The 23,433-nt window shown below is 39.7% G+C and overlaps 1 protein-coding gene across 6 annotated transcripts in view; it reads left to right on the plus strand.

Moving 5' to 3' along the window:
* Positions 1 to 23,433, plus strand: part of TTBK2 (tau tubulin kinase 2) — a 162,601-nt gene that overhangs the window by 123,272 nt on the left and 15,896 nt on the right. For all 6 annotated transcript variants that reach the window (XM_011283046.4, XM_019832596.3, XM_019832597.3 and 3 more), the window contains 3 exons: positions 1,282 to 1,498; positions 11,751 to 11,962; positions 13,883 to 14,471. In XM_011283046.4, the coding sequence (XP_011281348.1) occupies positions 1,282 to 1,498; positions 11,751 to 11,962; positions 13,883 to 14,471 (1,018 nt within the window). The remainder of the gene's footprint in view (positions 1 to 1,281; positions 1,499 to 11,750; positions 11,963 to 13,882; positions 14,472 to 23,433) is intronic.

Consider the following 23,433-nt stretch of genomic DNA (forward strand, 5'->3'; position numbering starts at 1 on the left):
TAGAACAAGTCCCTGAAAAATGACTGATCTTTGTTCTCACAGCATTTCATATTGACAATACCTGGGCCAGAGCGTTGTCACCCTTGGAGTGGTTCACTAAGAAGATGCCTATTTTACCACTCATATTGATTGTATCTGTCAGTATAGTCAGTCTAGTGAAGACTGTTTTTTCTATTTTTAGACATTCCAGATCACTTCTAAGAAAAGGTTTCACTGTGTGGTAAATATTGTGTTCAGTCGGCAATATTTAAAAACAAAACAAACTGGGCACCTGGGTGGCACAGTTGGTTAAGCATCTGACTCTTGATCTCAGCTCAGGTCTTGAACTTAGGGTCATGAGTTCAAGACCCACATTGGGTTCTGTGCTAGGTGTGAAGCCTACTAAAAAAAAAAAACCAAATAAAAATAAAATACAAACTAGTATACAGAGCATAGTTCTAGAACATAAGAGCATACAAGGATCTGAACACTTAATGAGTGATAACTAAGAACTAGAAAAGCCCCCTCATGAGCCAGCGGTCTAAGGGAGAGATGACCAGCCATATAAATAGGACATGAAATTACTTAGAAAGAAATATATTGACAGATGTCAATATTTTTTAAATTTTGTTCATGGTCAGTTCATGCAGAACTGTATAATTAAAGAATTTCTAGTTTCACCCAGAGGGCAAGAATTTCCTTTCTCATTTCCCTAGAGCCTTCCATATAGTAGATACTTAGTAAAAAGTCTGTAAATGCAGAAGGCTAGGTACATTTTACACTATTTTATTTATTTATTTATTTGTTTGTTTGTTTATTTATTTATTTATTTATTTTGCATGTGTCTGAGCCCAGTCCCGGGTGCAAGTCCCACAGCTCAGGGACATTTTACGCTATTTAAAAAATACAAGTGATCACATACCTGCTTATATCGTTATGACACTTAATATTTTTCTGCTTATAGTTTTTGTTATTCCCTAAATGAAAAAAATGGGTAAAGAATAGAAAATACTACAATTGACAGGGACTTATTAGAAAATAGAGCAATAATTGTTGAATCAGTGAGTTATTGTTAACATTTCTTTTTTTAGATCAGCCTGAAAATTCTGATCAGAAGCAGTTTTATTTTGTACAATTGGCATGACCTAAGTTTCTGAGGTTTTTGGTTTTGTTTTGTATTACTCTTTTACTCATGTATAGACTTCATGATTTAAGTCCAGAAACAAAATGTGGGATAATCTTAGAGTAACTTTTGATTCTGGTGTTTTTAAGTTCTACCTTTTTTTCACTCCACATTTTTAGAATTGCCAATGCCACTCCCATCCCAGGAGACTTGCTTCGAGAAAATACAGATGAGGTGTTTCCAGATGAACAGCTTAGTGATGGGGAGAATGGCATCCCTGTTGGTGTGTCACCAGATAAATTGCCTGGATCTTTGGGGCACCCACGTCCCCAGGAGAAGGATGTCTGGGAAGAGATGGATGCCAACAGGAACAAGATAAAGCTTGGGATTTGTAAGGTTAGTATTTCTTGTATGGGAAGAATATCTTTCTATGTGCTTAATGGTTTTCTTCTGTTAATGTAGCTAAGTATCATGATTCTTGACTTTGAGAAGTAGAACATTGTATTGCTAGTGATTTATATATTTGTAATTGCAACATCTTGGCTAATTTTGCCTGTAGCACTCAGGTATAGATGCTAAACATTAATCTTCGTCTTGTATTTTGTGAAAAAGATGAAGGGATTTTTAAAAAATAACCAGACACAGAGACTAAAAGAAGAGACGTCTATAGAAAAGAAGTAATAGTCTTTCTAAATAATATGACAAAACTCTGGGCCCCTTCTTTAGTGTGGACCTAGGGAACTAGGAGTACCCATTCTGAAAATTGCCTCAAGTGGAGGTGGGGAAATGAGGGTTGGGAATGGAAAACATTGAACTGATCACAAGGTGACATAGTGGATGTTGAATAATCAACATGATTTTTTCTTCCTTAGGATTGTAAGCAGGACTACTTGTACATATGGGGAGAGATACAGATTTCTGAATTAAATGGTTAATTTTTAATAATCTTGGGGCATATTATCCCCAAATTTATTTTTGCCTTTACTGTTCCTTGTCCTTTCCAGTTCATAGAAGATAAAATGAAGATTAATGGGAATGGAGGGGCAGTGAATTATGAACCAGTTAGTTTCTGGGGCTTCTTATGTTTTTATAAAGGTTTATTTGGAATAGAAGTTAAATGTATAGGTGTGAAATGAGATTTTGGGCTCATACCTATTAACATAACTGATAGAAAATTGGCTAGTCATGCTTTATGAAGTATATCTTGAAAAGAATTTTCCATGATCAGTTGTGAGGAGCTTGGCCTGTCTGTGGGACAAGAGACATCTGGGGGACATCCCCCATCTGTCTCTCTCTCTCTCAAAAAATAAAGAAATGGTAAAAAAATAAAATAAAAATCTCTAGTGACATTCTTAGTTGCCAGCCCACAGGGGTATCTGTGTATATGAGAGTATGAAATGGCATTTGACATAGAACATACTGTAATTTCTTTCACCCATTGTCACTATTTAATCTGTATTTAGTTCTCTTCTATTTTTTAATTCTTTCCTTTTCAAAAACATCACTCAAATTAGATTATGAGTGTTACTCTTCTTTTATAGCAGTAGTGTTTATGTGGATTTTTCAAAGATATTTACCATTTCCTTACATTTTTGGAAGTGCTGGACTCACCTTCTTTCTTTCTGAAGTATTTCCATTAGAAGTTCCTTTAGTTCAGATCTTTTGGAAAGACTTTCAATTTTTACTTAGTTGTTAATGTATTTATTTTAGCCTCAATTTTTTTGTAACGTTTTATTTATTTTTGAGACAGAGAGAGACAGCATGAACAGGGGAGGATCAGAGAGACAGGGAGACACAGAATCAGAAATAGGCTCCAGGCTCTGAGCTGTCAGCACAGAGCCTGACGCGGGGCTCGAACTCACGGACTGTGAGATCATGACCTGAGCCGAAGTCGGCTGCTTAACTGACTGAGCCACCCAGGCGCCCCTAGCCTCAATTTTTAGAGAGTTTATGCTAGCTTCAAAGTTTTTGATTGACAGTTATTTTTCCTCTGGCTTCTGTATTGAATTTCAAAAGTCTGTTATTCTGGATTTTTTTTTTCTTTGTTACATGATCCATTCCCTCTCCCCCGTCTTTGCTCCCTGGCGACTTTTTAGCTTTTCTCTTTGTCTTTGGTGTTGTACATTTTAACTACAGTGTGTCTAGGCTTATATTTCTTTTTATTTATCCTGGTTGGGATATCTTGTTTCCTGAGTCTTTGATTCATAATTTTGTATCATTTCTAAGAGATGTACAGCCATTCCCTAGCAAAATATTGCCACTAATTCATTCTCTCTGTTCTCTCATTCTGGGACTCCGATTAAACATATATTATGCCTTTTTATTCTGTTACATAATCTCTTAACATCTTTTTTCATATTTTCCTTCTCCTTGTGCTTCATTCATAATCTCTTAACATCTTTTTTCTTATTTTCCTTCTCCTTATCTTGTTGTGCTTCATTCTAGGTAATTTCTTTTGCTATGTCTTCTAGTTCAATGATTAAAAACTTTGGCTTTTCCTGGTTAATTTGATGTTTAACTTGTTGATTGAATATTTAATATTAAATTCATCAGCTAAAATTCCAAATAATCCCTTGTTGATATTTGTGATAATGACCTTTATTTATTTAAACATTTTAGGTATAACTGTTATATATCCTGTTTCTTTTTTAAAAATTAATTTATTTAAATTCAAGTTAATTAACATACACTGTGCTATTGGTTTCAGGAATAGAACCCCGTGATTCATCACTTTCGTATGACAACCAGTTTTCATTCAGACAAGTGCCCTCTTTTATGCCCATCACCCATTTAGCCCATCCACCTACCCACCTCCCCTCCAGCAACCCTCAGTTCTTTGTATTTAAGAGTCTCTTATGGTTTGCCTCCCTTTCTGTTTTTATGTCATTTTTTCTTCCCATCCCCTATGTTCATCTGTTAAGTTTCTCAAATTACACATATGAGTGAAATCATTTCTCTAATTTATTTTGCTTAGCATAATGTACTCTAGTTTCATCCATGTTCTTGAAAATTGCAAGATTTCATTCTTTTTGAGCACCAAATAGTATTTCATTGTATATATACACCACATCTTCTGTATCCATTCATCACTCAGTGGACATTTGGGTTCTTTCCATCTTCTTATCCATTCGTCAGTCAGTGGATGTTTGTACTCTTTCCATAATTTGGCTATTGTTGATAGTGCTGCTGTAAACACTGGGGTGCCTGTGCCCCTTCAAATCAGCATTTTTGTATCCTTTGGATAAATACCTACTAGTGCAATTTCAGGGTCATAGGGTAGTTCTATTTGTAATTTTTTGAGGAACCCCTCCATACTGTTTTCCAGAGTGGCTGCACCAGTTTGCACCAACAGTGCAAGAGGGTTCCCCTTTCTCTGCATCCTTGTCAACATCTGTTGTTGCCTGAGTTGTTAATTTTAGCCATTCTGACAGGTGTGAGGGGTGGTATCTCCTTGTGGTTTTGATTTGTATTTCCCTGATGATGAGTGATTTTTAGCATCTTTTCATGTGTCTGTTGGCCACCTGGATGTCTTCTTTGGACATCTGTGTCCAAATAGACACAATAGACATGTATCTATTCATGTCTTCTGCCCATTTCTTTACTGGGTTATTTGTTTTTTGAGTGTTGAGTTTGGTAAGTTCTTCATAGATTTTGGATACTAACTTTTTATCCAATATGTCATTTGCAAACATCTCCTCCCATCCCACTGGTTGCCTTTTAGTTTTATTGATTGTTTCCTTCATTATACAGAAGGTTTTTATCTTGATGAGGTGCCAGTAGTTCATTTTTGCTTTTATTTCCCTCACCCCTGGAGACATGTCAAGAAGTTGCTGTAGCCTAGGTCAAAGAGGTTGCTTCCTATTTTCTCCTGTAGGATTTTGATGGTTTCCTGTCTCACAGTTAGGTCTTTCATTCATGTTGAATTTATTTTTCTGTATGGTGTAAGAAAGTGGTCCAGTTTCATTCTTCTGCATGTCGCTGTCCAGTTTTCCCAGCACCATGTGCTGAAGAAACTGTCTTTTTTCCATTGGATACTCTTTCCTCCTTTGTTCAAGATAGGTTGGCCTTACATTTGTGGGTCAATTTCTGGGTTCTGTATTCTGTTGCATTGATCTATGTGTCTGTTTTTGTGCCAGTACCATACTGTCTAGATTACCGCTTTGTAATACATCTTGAAGTCTGCAGTTGTGATGCCTCTAGCTTTGGTTTTCTTTTTCAGGATTGCTCTGGCTATTTGGGGTCTTCTCTGGTTCCAGACAAATTTTGGGATTGTTTGTTCTAGCTCTGTGAAGAATGCTGGTGTTATTTTGATAGGAATTACATCGAGTGTTAGATTGCTTTGGGTAGTATAGACATTTTAACAATATTTGTTCTTTAAATCCATGAACATGGAATCTTTTTTCCTTTCTTTGTGTCTTCAATTTCTTTCATAAGCTTTGTGTAGTTTTCGGTGTACAGATCTTTTACCTCTTTGGTTAGGCTTATTCCTAGGTACTTTATGGTTTTTGGTGCAATTGTAAATGAGATCAATTCCTTGATTTCTCTTTCTGTTGCTTCATTATTGGTGTATAGAAATGCAACCAATTGATTTTATATCCTGTGACTTTGCTGAATTCATGTATCAGTTCTAGCAATTTTTTGGTGGAGTCTTTGGCATTTTCCATGTAGAGTATCATGTTATCTGCGAAGAGTGAAAGTTTTGACTTCTTCTTTGCCAGTTTGGATGCTGTTTATTTCTTTTTGTTGTCTGATTGCTGAGGCTAGGACTTCTAGTACTATGTTGAACAACAGTGGTGAGAGTGTACATCTCTGTCGTGTTTCTGACTTTAGGAGTAAAGCTCTCAGTTTTTCCCCATTAAGGATGATATTAGCTTCATATATGGCTTTTATGATGTTGAGGTATGTTCCTTCTATCTCTGCTTTCTTGATGGTCTTTATCAAGAAAGGATGCTGGATTTTGCCAAATGCTTTTTCTGCACCTATAAAGGATCATATGGTTCTTATCCTTTGTTTTGTAAATGTTGCATAGCATATTGAACCAGCCTTGCAGCCCAGGAATAAGTCCCAATTAATCATGGTTAATAATTCTTCTAATGTACTGTTGAATTTGACTTGCTAGTACATTTATCTTATTGAGAATTTTTGCATCTAGGTTCATTAGGGATATTGGCCTGTAATTCTCCTTTTTAGTGGGTCTTTGTCTGGTTTTGGAATCAAGGTAATGCTGGCTTCATAGAATGAGTTTGGAAGCTTTCTTTCCATTTCTATATTTAGGATTAGTTTAGAAGAATAGGTATTAACTCTTCTTTTTTTTTTTATTTTTTTTAACATTTATTTATTTTTGAGACAGAGAGAGACAAAGCATGAATGGGGGAGGGTCAGAGAGAGGGAGACAGAGAATCTGAAACAGGCTCCAGGCTCTGAGCTGTCAGCACAGAGCCCGATGCGGGGCTCGAACTCACGGACCGCAAGACATGACCTGAGCCAAAGTCGGCCGCTTAACTGACTGAGCCATCCAGGCGCCCCGTTATTAACTCTTCTTTAAATGTCTGGTAGAATTTCCCTGGGAAGCCATCTGGCCCAGGACTTTTTTCGGAGATTTTTGAGAACTGATTCAATTTCTTTGCTTATGGGACTCTTCAAATTTTCTATTTTTTCCTGTTTGAGTTTTGGTAGTGTGTGAGTGTCTAGGAATTTGTACATTTCTTCCAGATTGTCCAGTTTGTTGGCATATAATTTTTCATAGTATTCTTTTATAATTGTTTATATTTCTGTGGTGTTGGTTGTGATCTCTTTCTTTCTTTTTTTTTAATGTTTATTTAGTTTTTTTGAGAGAGAGTGCACACATGCACAAGCCAGGGAGGGGCAGAATGGAAGGAGGACAGAGGATCCAAAGCGGGCTCCATGCTGACAGCAGAGACACCAGGATGGGGCTCAAACTTGCGAACCATGAGATCATGATCTCAGCTGAAGTTGGATGCTTATCCATTTGAGCCTCCCAAGTGTCCCATGATCTCTCCTCTTTCCTTCATGATTTTATCTATTTGGATCCTCTCTCTCTCTCTCTCTCTCTCTCTCTCTTTTTTATAAGTCTAGCTAGGGGTTTATCAATTTTTATTCTTGCAAAAAACCAGCTCTTAGATTCATTGATGTGTTCTACTGTTTTTCTGAAAACAGCTAGGGACAAATGGACCTTAACCTACAGGGGTAGACACTGTTCTACTGGGGTTTTTGTTTGTTTGTTTGTTTCTATATCGTTTATTTCTGCTCTAATCTTTATTATTTCCCTTCTTCTGCTGGCTTTGGGCTTCATTTGCTGCTCATTTTCTAGCTCCTTTAGGTGTAAGTTTAGATTGTGTATTTGGGACTATTCTTACTTCTTGAGATAGGCCTAAATTGCAATGAATTTTCCTCTTAGGACTGCCTTTGCTGCATCTGAAAGGGTTTGGACTATTGTGTTTTCATTTGCTTTCATGTATTTTTTAATTTCTTCCTTAATTTCTCCTGGTTAACCCATTCTTTCTTCAGTAGGATGTTCTTTAACCTCCATGTATTTGAGGGCTTTCCAAATTTTTTCTTGTGGTTCATTTCAAGTTTCATAGTGTTGTGATCTGAAAATATGCATGGTATGATATGGACCTTTTTGTACCTCTTGAGGGCTGATTTGTGACCCAGCATGTGATCTATTCTGGAAAATGTTCCATGTGCACTTGAGAAGAATGTGTATTCTGCTACTTTAGGATGAAATGTTCTGAATATACCTATTAAGCCCATCTGGTCCAGTATGTCATTCAAAGCCATTGTTTCCTTGTTGATTTTCTGCTTAGATGATCTGTCTGTTTCAAGTGGGGTATTAAAGTCTCCTAGTATTATGGTATTATTATTAATGAGTTTTTTTTATGTTTGTGATTAATCAACTTATATATGTGGGTGCTCTTAGGGGCATTAAATATTTACAATTGTTGGATCTTCATGATGTATAGACCCCTAATTATGACATAATGCTCTTCTTCATCTCTTGTTACAGTCCTTGTTTTAAAATCTAGTTTGTCTGATACATGGCTACTCCTGGTTCCTTTTGACCTCCATTAGCATGATAGATGTTCTCCATCCCCTCACTTTCAGTCTGTGGGTGTCGTATGGTCTAAAATGAGTCTATTGTAGGCAGAATATAGATGGATCTTGTTTTTTAATCCATTCTGATACCCTATGTCTTTTGATTGGAGCATTTCATTTATATTCAGAATGATTATTGAAAGATATGAATTTAGTGCCATTGTGATATCTGTCAGTTTGGTGTTTCTGATGATATTCTCTGGTCCTTTGTAGTCTTAGCTGCTTTGGTCCTTTTTTTTCCCCTCAGAGAGTCCCCCTTAAAATTTCTTGCAGAAATGGTTTAGTGGTCACACGCTTCTTTAGTTTTTTTGTTTGTCTGGGAAAGTCTTTGTCTCTCCTTTTATTCTGAATGACAGCCTTGCTGGATAAAAGATTCTTGACTGCATATTTTTCCTGTTCAGCACATTGGATATGTCCTGCCACTCCCTTCTGGCCTGCCAAGTTTCAGTGGACAGGTCTGCTGCTAACCTTATGTATCTACCCTTGTAGGCTAGGACATTTTGTCCATAGCTACTTTCAGAATTTTCTCTTTATCCTTGTATTTTGCAAATTTCACTATGATACATTGTGATATTGACCTGTTTTTGTTGACTTTGAAGTGAGTTCTCTGTGCCTCTTGGATTTGGATGCCTGTTTCCTTCCCCAGATTAGGGAAGTTCTCTGCTATAATTTGTTCAAATAAACCTTCTCCCCTTTTCCTCACTTTTCTTTTTCTGGGACTCCTTTGATATGAATATTGTTTCATTTCTTGTAATCAGTTAGTTTTCTAAGCCTCCCCTTGTCATCTAGTAATTTTCTTTCCTTCTTTTTGTCAGTTTCATGATTTTCCATAATTTTTTCTCCTGTTTCACCTATTCTCTGCTTCTTTAATTCTTGCTGTCCCTGTATCTAGTTTATTTTGCAGTTCAGTTATAGCATTTTTTAATTCATCCTGACTAGTTCTTAGGTCTTTGATCTCTGCAGCAAGGGTTTCTCTGGTGTCTTCTGTGCCTTTTTCAAGCCCAGATAGTAGTTATGACTGTTGTTCTAAATTCTTGTTCAGATATATTGCTTATATCTGTTTTGAGCCGGTCCCTGGCTCTGATTTCTTCTTGACCTTTCTTTTGGGGAGAATTCCTTCATCTTGTCATTTTGGCTAAGTTTCTGTCCTTTGCATGTTTTAAAAGCTTGTTATATTTCCTACACCTGAGAATACTACTGTATTAAAAAGGGGTCATACCCTGTCCAGGGCCTGTCACTCCAGGAAGTGTTTCTGGTGTATGCTGTGTGCTCTCTGCTGTTGCATTTTGGCTGCTCTTTTCCACTGGTCAGTCCTTTACAAAGCTCCTCCTTGCTTGTAGTGGTGGAGTGTATGGAACTTCAACCAGGTGTGCTTTGATTTTTTTGTTGAAGTAACCCTAGGAAAAAAGGAAAAGCCTGGGGGGGGGGGGGAGGGGGACCGGGAAGGCTGATCCCATAAAAAGAGAAAAAGAGAGGGAACAAAAAACTATAAAGCTGATTGCACAGAAAAAGAAAGGGGGGGGGGAGCAGAAGAAAAAAGAAAAGAAGGAAAAAGAAAATTTAAAAGCCTGATTCAAAAAAAAAAAAAAAGATAAAATGAAATGACAAAAAGTAAACCAGAAACTATGAGCCTGATTCCAAAAGAAAAAAGAGAAAAGGAGAAAAAAACTAAAAATGAGTTGTCTTTGGTGCTTGAGGGGTGCTTGGCTGTGCTGGTCTGGAGGAAAGGCTGGCTGCATTAGCTCAGATTCCATCTTGCTTCCGGTAGATAAGCAGTTGCCAGGCATGGAGGGGCAGAGTATGGTGTAAGCAGGTCCCAACTCCACCGGAGGCCACTGTGCTCCTCTCTGAAGTCCCACTGTGTTGTGTTGGGGGAAAAAATGGCATCACCCCAGGCTTTGATCCCCAGACTGGGGATCCCAACCACCACTGTTGAGTAGCCCTTACAGAATAGTGAGGGCAGTCACCTTGCCCTGAGCCACAAGTATCCTGCACCTTCTCCTTGCTGCACAGTTGGGATTCAAAACCCCAAATCTTAAACGACCTGGCATAGTGCAGATCCACTCCCCTCCTCCAGAGTAGAGCCTTTCCACCCTGCTGATGAAAGGGTTTGGCCGTCACCTGCAGGGTCTTTTGTCCTTGGTGAGGCAATAAACCCTCTTCCAGAAGTACTCCAGGAAGGGGACTGTTCTCTTCCAGTGTACCCTGGAGATGTCTGCACTACAGTATGCACTCCAGGGCCAGCTCCCTTCTCCCCAGGAGTGTGTCCACAGCTCCACTCAGGAGAAAGACACATACTTCCAAAACCTTGGAGTGAGAGCTCCAGAAGCTATTTGCAAAACAAAACTGGGATGCTCAGTATTTCTCGCTCCCCAGTTCATGGTCCAAAGAGGTTTTCCTCTTGTGCTAACTTGATGTTGCACTTTCTTAACCCTTCTCTCTTTCCCTCCCTTTTGTCTCTGCACAGAAATTGTTCCCTCTTGTCTGTGGCTCCACTGTGTTTCTCTTCCCCAGTTCACATCCATGCACCTCACATCTACCAAGCTGTTTCCCTCCAACTGTGGAGATCCTTCTGTTGCTCTGCAGATCTATTTCCTGGGTGTTCCAAAAAATCTGACCTCAATACAGCTGTGTTTAGGGACAAAGAAAGCCCAGGGTCCCCTACTTTTCCACCATCTTAACTCTCCCCTCTATATATCCTGTATTTTAACAAGTTTAATATCTGATGTCTTTGGGAGTTTTAAATATTTTGCTAAAAATTATTATTATTTCTGTTAGTCGTGGTGGCATTCCTTCCCATGTGTTTGATTAATAATTGATGGCAGTCCTGTAGACCTTACTTCAGAAGAAGACTTACTTCGGAGAAGATTGTCTTCTGCTTCTGCTGGTAGCCAGCAGACCAGTTGGGCATCTTGAAACATACCAGACCTACCTCTCTTACCCTACTACTGGGGTCAAGCTTAATTTCCTTGGCAAGTGTGCTGCTGTGGGCATCTGTCCTTAGGCAGCCCCACTACTCTGAGCTGTGTCATATTCAACCTGCTGCTCTACTCAGCTCTTTATTGTTCTAGCTCCAAGTTTTCTTATTGTTGTTTGGTTTTTCATTTGGTTTTTAGAGAAGGAGCAACAGGGGATATTCATGCTTGGCAGCCTCTCCTACCTCTTGTGAGACCACCTGTGGCTCGAAGAAAATGTCCTTTCCAGGTTTTATTTTTACTTTAGTGGAATGGAGACCTGCAAGCATCTTGTAAGATATCATACGAAAAGCTAAGGTGGTTAAACATTTTTAGACTGTTTATTTTTGTACCAAAAACATAAAAAACTAAAATAATACTGAAACTGAGAATAAATTAAGAATATTCATTTTATAAAGGGGTAATAGACAAGTGTTTAGTGATGTCAACTATCCAAAATATCCTGATTCCTGAAAACACATCGCAAGCATTTGCTTATATTATTTTGAAAGACGTCAGTGATTCCTATACATAGTCATCTGAATGTTTTTCATTATTTTCTTTTATATTTTGTCTAGGCTGCTACTGAGGAAGAGAACAGCCATGGTCAAGTAAATGGTATTCTGAATGCTCCAAGCCTTGGTTCACCGATTCGTGTCCGCTCAGAGATTACTCAGCCAGACAGAGATGTTCCATTGGTGCGGAAGTTACGTTCTATCCACAGCTTTGAGCTGGAAAAACGTCTAACACTGGAGCCAAAGCCAGATACTGACAAGTTTCTTGAGACCTGGTATGAAATAGTTTTTCTTTTCTTTAAAGCTACTAAGAAAGATGCTATAGTTATCCTCAACATCATCATTATTAATTTCTATAATGTAAAGTCTTTCAAATAAGAAATGTTTGCATTTTTGTAGTACTGATTTGATTAAGCTCTCATCTCCTTCCATGTTTTTATTATCATTGTGATTCTTAATGTGAATTGTCTTATAATATTGTTACAAGTTCTTATAACACAGCTTTTGGCTTTGCAAGTTGAGCAGTGGGAACTGGTAATTTCATAAAACTAGGTACAAGTTAAAAACATTTTGAACTTACCTTGTTTGGAAGGGATCTAATTTATTGGAGTAAGAAGATGCAATGTAGAGTTGGAGTGCACAAGAGAAAGAAGGTATTGTGCAAGAAGAAGGGGAGTTCGTGAAGGAGGGAAACAAGTAATTTATATACAAGGGACAGGCAGTTCAATTCAATTTAATGAAGGCTTTCTGTGAGTAAGTACTATAGGAAAAATAGACATGAATAAGTTTCTTCCTAGAAATAAGGAAAGGTGGAACTTTAAAGAGCTATACATAGGTAATAACTATAGTTCATGATTAGAAGTCCAATTATCCGTAAATTTTGCTAACAGAAGAATTGTTATATATAAATTAAAGAAGACTGCAGTAATACTAAGAGCCAAGTGACTAGTGATGGTCGCATGCCCTTCAGTGTACATCCCCGGTGGCTGCTATTGGCAATGAAATGTTAGAAGGACCATGTAATTGACTAACATGGTGTTTACCGTGTTTAAAGACAGCTCAGCCACTTCTGGCCTAGTCTAATCGGGCTTCCATTTTCAATCGTCCTTCATATATGTGTATTCTTCCTTACATGGTAGTCATTCAGTCTCACAGCTATGTGATAGAAGCTATGTCTGTACATTGATATGATCAAAAGGATGGATTTGAGATGGGGCAGTGCTTAAACATTTTGAGTTGTGGCTAAGATTGGGAATAAAGACCTAAATGCAATAGGAGTAAAAGCTTAGTTTGGTAAAGAATTAGTTTAACAAAGGAATGAAACCAGAGGGAGTCCATGTTGAGGGAAGAGCTGAGAAATAAAAATAAGGTGGAGGTAAGAGAAGTAATCCAAGAAAATGAACTCAAGCCAGAAGCTAGAATGAAAAGGGAACAGTTGAAGGAATTGAAGCACCTAATTACAGACTTGGAAAGCAAAAAGTGTATTGCTTAAACTACTTCCCTGAAGATGAGATCAGTTCTTAGAAGCAAGTGCAGCCAAATGGTCACACCATTGCCTGCCCCTCAGCCAGCAGAGAGATTCTATACAGTGCCATCTGCCTTTTAATCCACGCAAACTGACAATATACCTTGAAGCTTCCCCCACCCCCTCCCGATCCTCCACCACTGTGTGCACCTCTACGTGCGTAGTGGACTGGGTGTGCTTGAGCAGGTATAGCAGCTTTTCTTTTTAAAAGTTCTGCCTTTGGTATTTACTTGAATGAGTACATTTATATGTATGTCTGAAGAAGAAACACTTCAAGTATTTGCCTGATGTATACTAGCTTCTTCATTTCCTTTTGTAGGGCTTCTGGTGAGGCAAAAGCTAAATTTGGCCAAAATGTTCCTGTCTGCCAGAGAGAGGGCAGTGTGATTGAATTGTCAAAGAAAAGTTGAAATAGATCACATGAGTCAACCTGGTTAGGCTTCTCTTCTGCCCTGCAGCAGGAGAGCCATCTTCTCCCATGGGCTCTATCTTCCCAAACAGGATTATGACACGTAAAGCAGAACTTAATCAGCCTGTGAAACTTTCCTTATGTTTTATTTATATTTTTTTCTCTAACCTGTGTGTGAATGTTAGTTCTGTATAGAGCTTATAGGTTATGCAATAAATATTTTCCTAGGACAGTTGAGTAACTTCTCTCTGTTTTCTTAAGCCTGGAGAAAATGCAGAAAGATTCCAGTGCAGGAAAGGAATCTATTCTCCCTGCTCTGCTTCATAAGCCTTGTGTTCCCGCTGTGTCCCGTACTGACCACATCTGGCACTATGATGAAGAATATCTTCCAGATGCTTCTAAGCCTGCCTCTGCCAACACCCCTGAACAGGCAGATGGCGGTGCCAGCAATGGATTTATAGCAGTTAACTTGAGCTCCTGCAAGCAGGAGGTTGATTCCAAAGAATGGGTGATTGTGGACAAGGAGCAGGACCTTCGGGATTTTAGGACAAATGAGGCTTTAGGCCATAAAACAACTGGGAGCCCTTCTGATGAGGAGCCTGAAGTACTTCAAGTCCTGGAGGAATCGCCTCAAGATGAAAAGCTCCTACTGGGTCCTTGGGCAGAAAGTGATCATTTAAAGAAAGAAACCTCAGGTGTGGTCTTAGCACTTTCTGGGGAGTGTCCTGCCACTGCTGTTCCAGAACAGTATACAGATAGGCTAGAACTCCAGGCTGGAGCTGCTAGTCACTTTATTGCAGTGACACCCACAAGTCCAATGGAGGCACAAGCAGAAGGACCCCTCACAGCGGTAAGAAATTTGTTCCTATTATGTTTCTCTGCTATCCATTCAAGGTGCTGTTAAAAAAGAACTAACCAGTTCAACTAGCAATCAACTGAGATTGTGCAGCAGATGCCTAAGTTTGGGGATAGGGCGTGATGTCTGGAGTAGGTTCTATATCAGTCACCCAATATGAAATTTCTCAAAACAAGTGAAGGTTTCCTGTCAGTGTAGCAACACATGAAATGTCATTATAACCTAATTTCAGAATAACATTTCTAATTAGTCCACAAGAGCTGTGTGTTTAGATATGACTTTTTAAAAATTTGTAATTCTAAAGATTTTGAATCTCTGCCTTATAAACTGGTGAGGAAGGCATATATAATTTGTACTTTATAGTGTACAGTTGGCTAGGTTTGATTCTTTTCTGTTTCTTTTTCGTAATCTCCACACGGAAATTTCTCATATTTTACGTTACTCTTAAACGGTAGTCTTCCAGCTTTGATGTCCACTGTGTAAAATACAGAGTCCCAGCCTCACTTCCAGAGCTTCTCCTTCAATAAGTCTGGGAGAGAGTGAGACCAGGAGTCTGCATTTTACCAAGTAGCTGAGAGCAGTTGTGATATAGGTCTTTTGCAAGGGAATTACCCTCAGTTTGGGCATTCAGCTGGAGACGCCTGTTACCCTGTTGTTAATCAGTAAGCAGTGATGCCCCGATGACCGAGGGCAGCTGGAGCCCCAGAAAAGTCAAATATGGAGGCAGTAAGGAACTGTGTACAGAGATCTTTGGCACCAGCCTGAGGACAGGTACCTCTGTCCTTACATGGGTGGAAGTACCAGGTTTTCTCAAATTCCCTAATCATCTAGCAGCTGTCTTTTCCAACTCACCAAAAACAACGTTGTTCCCCAAACTGACATTTTTCTGTTAGAACACAATTCCAAATGCAGGTGTAAAACAGTGAGAAAAGATAACAAAATTTGCTTTTGTGTCCTGCTTTATAGGAATTCACCTGCACTTCACCGTAGGAAAATCAATGCCTGCCTCTTTCTTTTTTTTTTTTTTTTTTTAATTTTTTTTTTCAACGTTTATTTTATTTTTGGGACAGAGAGAGACAGAGGATGAACGGGGGAGGGGCAGAGAGAGAGGGAGACACAGAATCGGAAACAGGCTCCAGGCTCTGAGCCATCAGCCCAGAGCCTGACGTGGGGCTCGAACTCACAGACCGCGAGATCGTGACCTGGCTGAAGTCGGACGCTTAACCGACTGCGCCACCCAGGCGCCCCGTTTGCCTGCCTCTTTCTACATCAGAGTTAGTCTTTTCTTCTTTTCCAGGACTGCTTTGTACAGTTATACAGTTTGTTCACTAAATAAAGTGGCCTAGGGGCGCCTGGGTGGCGCAGTCGGTTAAGCGTCCGACTTCAGCCAGGTCACGATCTCACGGTCCGTGGGTTCGAGCCCTGCGTCGGGCTCTGGGCTGATGGCTCAGAGCCTGGAGCCTGTTTCCGATTCTGTGTCTCCCTCTCTCTCTGCCCCTCCCCCGTTCATGCTCTGTCTCGCTCTGTCCCAAAAATAAATAAAAAACGTTGAAAAAAAATTTTTTTAAATAAAAAATAAAAAAAATAAAGTGGCCTAGCCCAGGGAGCAAGTAGGGGCTGAAACCTAGCCCAAACTTTGCTAACCAAACTGCGTTTTTGTGTAGGTCTGTTTCTTCTTTAAGGAAGCATCCTTTTTCAAATTGTACACAATGACCTATGGGCTAGAGGCAAGTCCAACCACCCCCCTCCTTCCCCTCATCCCTTTTTCCACCCACCTTCCCTCTTTCCATTTATTTCTCTTTCCATCTTCAGTTTATTCTTATCTTGGACTCTGTCATGCTATGTACTTGCCGTCACTCAAGCATTCTGGTGTACTTCCCTTCAGAAAGGTTTTCTAAGGGCCCCTGTGTGGCTCAGTCGGTTAAGCATCTGACCAGCTCAGGTCATGATCTTGCTGTTTGTGGGTTCAAGCCCCATGTGGGACTCAGCTGACAGCTCAGAGCCTGGAGCCTGCTTCAGATTCTATGTCTTCATCTCTCTCTGCCCCTCCCCTGCTTGCTCTTTGTACCTCTCTCTCTCTCTCTCTCAAAAATAAATAAACATTAAAAAATTTTGGGAAAAAAAAAGGTTTTCTAAAGCCTTGGCTCCATTTCTCCTAGTATTGCTTTCTCCCATCAATACTGTTTTATCCACAGGGATTGTTCACATGCTTCTCTTACACTGTTTGTATTTTCTCTGTCAGGTTGTTGAAAGACTTGCATTCATTTATTTGATATTATAACTTTGGCCTTATTTTCAGATATCTTTAAATACAAGTATTTTTCTTTTTTCTTTCTTTTTTAATTTAAATTCAAGGGACGCCTTGGTGGCTCAGTCTGTTACGCATACAACTTCGGCTCAGGTCACGATCTCACTACTTATGAGTTCGAGCCCCGTGCTGGGCTTGCTGCTGTCAAGCTCACAGTATGGATCCTGCTTCAGATTCTGTGTCTCCCTCTCTCCCTGCCCCTCCCCCACTCACAGTCTGTCTGACTGTCTGTTTTTCTCTCTCTTAAAAATAAACATTAAAAAAAAATTTAAATTCAAGTTAGTTAACATACATTGTAGTCTTGGCTTCAGGAGTAGAACCCAGTGATTCATCTCTTACATATGACACCCAGTGCTCATCCCAACAAGTGCCCTCCTGAATGCCCCATCACCCATTTAACCCATATCCCCACCCACCTCCCCTCCAGCAAGCCTCAGTTCTCTGTATTTAAGAGTCTCTATGATTGGCCTCCCTCTCTTTTTTTATCTTATTTTTGCTTCCCTTCCCCTGTGTTCATCTGTTGAGTTTCCCAAATTACACATGAGTGAAATCATATGATATTTGTCTTTCTCTGACTTATTTCACTTAACATAATTCACTCTAGCTCCATCCATGTTGTTGAAAATGGCAAGATTTCATTCTTTTTCATCGCCAGGTAGTATTCCATCATGTATGTATACATATGTATATATATATTACATTTTCTTTTTAAAAAATTTTTTTTTAATGTTTATTTTTTTTTGAGACAGAGAGAGACAGAGCATGAACGGGGGAGGGGCAGAGAGAGGGAGACACAGAATCGGAAACAGGCTCCAGGCTCTGAGCCATCAGCCCAGAGCCTGACGCGGGGCTCGAACTCACGGACCGCGAGATCGTGACCTGAGCTGAAGTCGGCCGCTTAACCGACTGTGCCACCCAGGCGCCCCTATATTACATTTTCTTTATCCATTCATCACTCAGTGGACATGTGGGCTCTTTCCTACTTTGGCGATTGTTGATAGTGCTGTTATAAACACTGGGGTGCACGTGCCCCTTCAAATCAGCATTTTTGTATCCTTTGGATGAATACCTACTAGTGCAATTGCTGGGTCATAGGGTAGTTCTATTTGTAATTTTTTGAGGAACCTCTATATTGTTTTCCAGAGTGGCTGCACCAGTTTGCATTCCCACCAATAGTGCAAGAGGGTTCCCCTTTCTCCACACCCTCACCAACATCTGTTGTTTCCCGAGTTGTTAATTTTACCCATTCTGACAGGTGTGAGGTGGTATCTCCTTGTGGTTTTGATTTGCATTTCCCTGATGATGAGTGATGTTGAACATCTTTTCATGTGTTTGTTAGCTATCTAGATATCTTCTTTGGAAACGTGTCTATTCGTGTCTTGTGCCCATTTCTTCACTCTTTTTTTTGTTTTTGGAGTGTTGAGTTTGATAAGTTCTTTATAGATTTTGGATACTAACCCTTTATCTGATATGCCGTTTGCAAACATCTCCCATCCCGTCGGTTGCCTTTTAGTTTTATTGATTGTTTCCTTCACTATGCAGAAGCTTTTTTATCTTGATGAGGTTCCAGTAGTTCATTTTTGCTTTTATTTCCCTCGCCTCCAGAGACATGTCAAGTAGTAAGTTGCTATGGCCTAGGTCAAAGAGGTTGCTGCCTATTTTCTCCTGTAGGATTTTGATGGTTTCCTGTCTCACAATTAGGTCTTTCATCCCATTTTGAATTTATTTTTGTGTATGGTGTGAGAAAGTGGTCCAGGTTCATTCTTCTGCATGTCTCTGTCCGGTTTTCCCAGCATCATTTGCTGAAGAGACTGTCTTTTTCCATTGGATACTCTTTCCTGCTTTGTCAAAGACTAGTTGGCCATATATTTATGGGTCCATTTCTAGGTTCTCTATTCTGCTCCATTGATCTGTGTGTCTGTTAAAATATTTTTCTTAACTGAAAGTCTCTAAAGAAATGTCAGCTGCATCACTTGTGTACTTATGTCTAAGGTATTAAACTTAACCATCTCCTTCACTTGTGGGGGATGAGATTAAAAATATGTTTATGTTGATTCTGTTTTTGAGGCTTAAATTCAGAGTTTACTTTTGCAAGGCAGATGGTATTATTTCCTAACTTACTACAGACATATTAAATAGGGAGGGCTCCCAGTTAGCTTCTCCACATCTCTTGCAACTCTGATTATATGTTCTAGCTTGGATGCTATGCTAAACTATATTACTGGGCTATCTGAATATTTTAAATTAAGACATATCCTGATGAGAATGTTTGTTAGTTTGTATCTTTTTCACTCAGGCTCGTTTCTCTTTTATGATGATATGAAGGGAGAGTATACTGATGTCTTAAAATATGTAGGAACTATATAAAAATAGGCAAAGCAAAAGTTTTATCTGTTTACAAGCATAGTTGGCATAATAAACTAACCTGATGAAAACTTTATTAGTGCAGAGCTATTAGCCTTGGTTAGGAATTCCCTTATCCATAAACATGAAACCACTGATTATCACATAGCATGTATAAATTTTTTAAATAATATGTTTTGAAAGATGGCTAAATTTGCTAGATTTGAAAAAAATTGGTTTGGGGTTACTGTTGGAAATTAAGTTTTTTTCCTTGGGTAAACAGTGTTGATTGAAATTGGCTCACTGTCAATCGTTTCTAAAAAGCTGCTAAACATGGATTTACAGGGAGTAAATAAGACCAACCTTTGGCTTACAGGAAAAATACTAAGCTATGTTTTGATTAGAAAATGGAGAGGTGCCTGGGTGGCTCAGTTAGTTAAGCATCTGACTTCGGCTCAGGTCGTCATGTCACAGTCTTTAAATTCAAGCCCCTTATTGGGCTCTTGTGCTGACAGCTCAGAGCCCAGAGCCTGCTTTAGATTCTGTCTCCCTCTCTCACTGCCCCTCCCCCACACATGCTCTGTCTCTCTTGTGCTCTCTCTCTCTCTCAAAAAATAAAAAAGAAACATAAAAAAAAATGAAGAGACAAGATTAAGCTAGCATACATAAATAAGGGTAGAGAAGAAAAAGAAAAGAAGGGGTGCCTGGGTGGCTCAGTTGGTTAAGCATCTGGCTCAGGTCATAATCTCATGGCTTGTGAGTTTGAGCCCAACCTTGGGCTCTGTGCTGACAGCTTAGAACCTGGAGCCTGCTTCTGATTCTGTCTCCTCTTTCTGCCCTTCTCCCACTCACACTCTGTCTGTCTGTCTGTCTCTCTTAAAAATAAATAAACATTAAAATGATACAAAAAGAAAAGAAAATGAACTGCTTCTAAAAGAGGTCTAAACCACTGGTCCACGTGACATTGGGTGATCTCTGTTAGTAGGGAGGTTGGATTTGAAATTTAATATAGGAGTGGAAAAGTTATTTCTTAAACCGAGTATCAAGGCAGATTGTACCACATGATCTCATGGTTCTAGATGGTCTTTTAGAAATCCAGTGCTTCAGGGGCGCCTGGGTGGCACAGTCGGTTAAGCGTCCGACTTCAGCCAGGTCACGATCTCGCAGTCCGTGGGTTCGAGCCCCACATCAGGCTCTGCCTGCCCGTTCATGCTCTGTCTCTCTCTGTCCCAAAAATAAATAAAAAACGTTGAAAAAAAAAATTAAAAAAAAAAAAAAAAAAAAAAGAAATCCAGTGCTTCACGGGTGCTTGGGTCGCTCAGTTGAGTAAGTGTCTGACTTCAGCTCAGGTCATGATCTCACTGTTTGTGGGTTCAAGCCCCACATCAGGCTCACTGCTGTCAGCCTGTCAGCTCAGAGCCTGGAGCCTGTTTCCGATTCTGTGTCTCCCTCTCTCTCTGCCCCTCCCCCGTTCATGCTCTGTCTCTCTCTGTCCCAAAAATAAATAAAAAACGTTGAAAAAAAAAATTAAAAAAAAAAAAAAAAAAGAAATCCAGTGTTTCAGGGGTGCTTGGGTCGCTCAGTTGAGTAAGTGTCTGACTTCAGCTCAGGTCATGATCTCACGGTTTGTGGGTTCAAGCCCCACATCAGGCTCACTGCTGTCAGCCTGTCAGCTCAGAGCCTGGAGCCTGCTTCAGATTCTGTGTCTCCCTCTCTCTCTGCCCCTCCCCCGTTCATGCTCTGTCTCTCTCTGTCCCAAAAATAAATAAAAAACGTTGAAAAAAAAAATTAAAAAAAAAAAAAAAAAGAAATCCAGTGTTTCAGGGGTGCTTGGGTCGCTCAGTTGAGTAAGTGTCTGACTTCAGCTCAGGTCATGATCTCACGGTTTGTGGGTTCAAGCCCCACATCAGGCTCACTGCTGTCAGCCTGTCAGCTCAGAGCCTGGAGCCTGCTTCAGATTCTGTGTCTCCCTCTGTCTCTGCCCCTCCCCTACTCACGCTCTGTCTCTCTGTCTCTTAAAAATGAATAAACATTAAAAAAAAAATTTTTTTTAAAAGAAAGAAAACCAGTGCTTCATTTTAATATTACCTTTGGAAGTAGTATAAATATGACTGGGGAATGATAATATCAACAATATATTACCTGTTGCCGTGTAACAAATTATTCCAAATTTAACGGCTTTATTTATTTTATAAAAAAGTTTTTTTAATGTTTATTTTTAAGAGAGAGAGAGTGTGGGGAGGGGCAGAGAGAGAGAGGGAGGCAGAGAATCTGAAGCAGGCTCTGCACGGACAGCAGAGAGGCCAATGTGGGGCTCAGACTCATGAACCGTGAGATCATGACCTGGGCCAAAACAAAGTCAGTCACTTAACCAACTGAGCCACCCAGGTACCCCTCAAATTTAGCAGCTTTAAACAACAAAGTTATTTCACACTTTTCTGAGAGTTAAGAAAGTAGGAGTGGCTCAATCTAATGGTTCTGGCTCAGGGTCTTTCATGATGTTGCTGTCAAGCTGTCAGCTAGGGTTGAAATCATTGTAAGGTTCAACCAGGATGGGAAGATCCACTTCCGGGCTCACTCACATGACTGTAGGCAGGCCTCAGTAGCTGTTGGCCAAAGGCTTTGGTTCCTCACCACTTGGGTCTCTCCATTCTTGACAGTGGCAGCTGACTTTGTCACTGAGTAAGGAGAGAAGGAGATAGAGATAGGGGAGTGGGTGGGTTGGTAGAGCCAACATGCCTCCACCATGATAGAATCCATAATTTCTTTTATAACCTCATCTCAGAAGGGCATGCCATCACTTCTGTCATATTCTGGTAGTCACACAGACCAATCCGGCTACAGTGTGGGAGGGCCTATACAAGGGTATGAATACCAAGGGGCAGAGGTCATTGGGGGCCATCATAGAGACTGGCTACCATATTATCTTACATCCATATTTCATAGAATACTTTTGTAGTTGATCCTAACAGCGACTCTATGGAACAAGCAGAGGGAAAATTATTGTCCTTTTTTGCACTGATGACACCAAACCATAGGACAGGGAGATAATCTGTAAAGAGGCAGATAACTAGTGGAGTACATTCTGTGTTCTGTTCCTCACATCAGGGGATTATCAACATTTGAAGGAATTTCCTCTTTTACTTGTTTCTTAGACACTGAGAAGAAGAAAGGGGCTCTGAGTCACAACACACACGGGGAGCAAGACAAAATGGAAAGGAGTCACATAATTGTTTTGTGATCTATCTGGTAGTCAGCATCTACAAAGAGGATTCCTCTGACTGTATTTACAGGAGTACCAATACCAGTACTAGAAAATTGAGATCAGCAGTGATTGCATTGCCTTAATTCTGTTCTTTTCATTCCTTCAGTTCTATTCAGTGTCTCCTGAGGTCCAGGCTCTATGCTTTACCCCAGGGATAAACAGTTGGCACCAACCTTCCAGGTTGGCACTGAGGGCCTATGTCTAACAGTTACCTTAAACAACGTGAAGTGATTCTAGTGGAGCTGTGTACACAAAGGAGGGCACAGATCAATCTACCTAGGACTGAGGAGTACAGTATTGGGTGTTTTTATTTTCTAAACTTTTCTTTATTTTCTTATTTTTCTTACCATGAAAAATGAAATTTTGATAATACATTGCTTTCATAATTAGAGAGGAAATAACAATTAAAAATATTTTTCTGGAAAGGTTAAGGTGCACTTCAAAAATAAGAGGACTCTGAAGGATGAATTAGTTTGCTGGAGGGAGATGCAGGGCTGTAAGTCAAAGAACACAGTATGTGCAGAGGCACAGAGACTTGAAGACCACAGTTCAGAGCATTGAAATAAGTGATTTTGAGTCTTAAGTGCCCTTTCCTTAGGGCAAAGGAAAGGGGCTGAAGATAAAATGCAAAAGGTAAGGTGATAAAGGGCATCGGCCTGCTCCGCTGAGATGTGTGGGTTGTGGGACAAGAAACTGCCAAGATTGAGGGAGGGGAATTTTATTCAACAATTATCAAGCATCTACTGTGTGTCAAGGACTGCACTAGGCATCAAAAGAATTCAAAGCCCAGTGAGTCTCCTCACTGCTTCCAAGCATCTTCAAGCTAGTAAAGGGAAACAAATGAAGTGTTATTGATGCTTTGATAGAAATCTGTAGGTTATGGAAGTTGGGAATAGTTGAACTAGAGTGATCCCTGAAGTGTCTTCCAGTATTATATGAAGGGGCTTGAAAACTGACTGTGAAATCCTGTAGTCAAGTATGTGATGTGTAATTACAAGCCAACCAAAAATATTTTTACTTCTGTCTGTCTTTTCTGTGAC

This window comes from Felis catus, chromosome B3 (genome assembly GCF_018350175.1).
Source record: "Felis catus isolate Fca126 chromosome B3, F.catus_Fca126_mat1.0, whole genome shotgun sequence".
NCBI lineage: Eukaryota > Metazoa > Chordata > Mammalia > Carnivora > Felidae > Felis > Felis catus.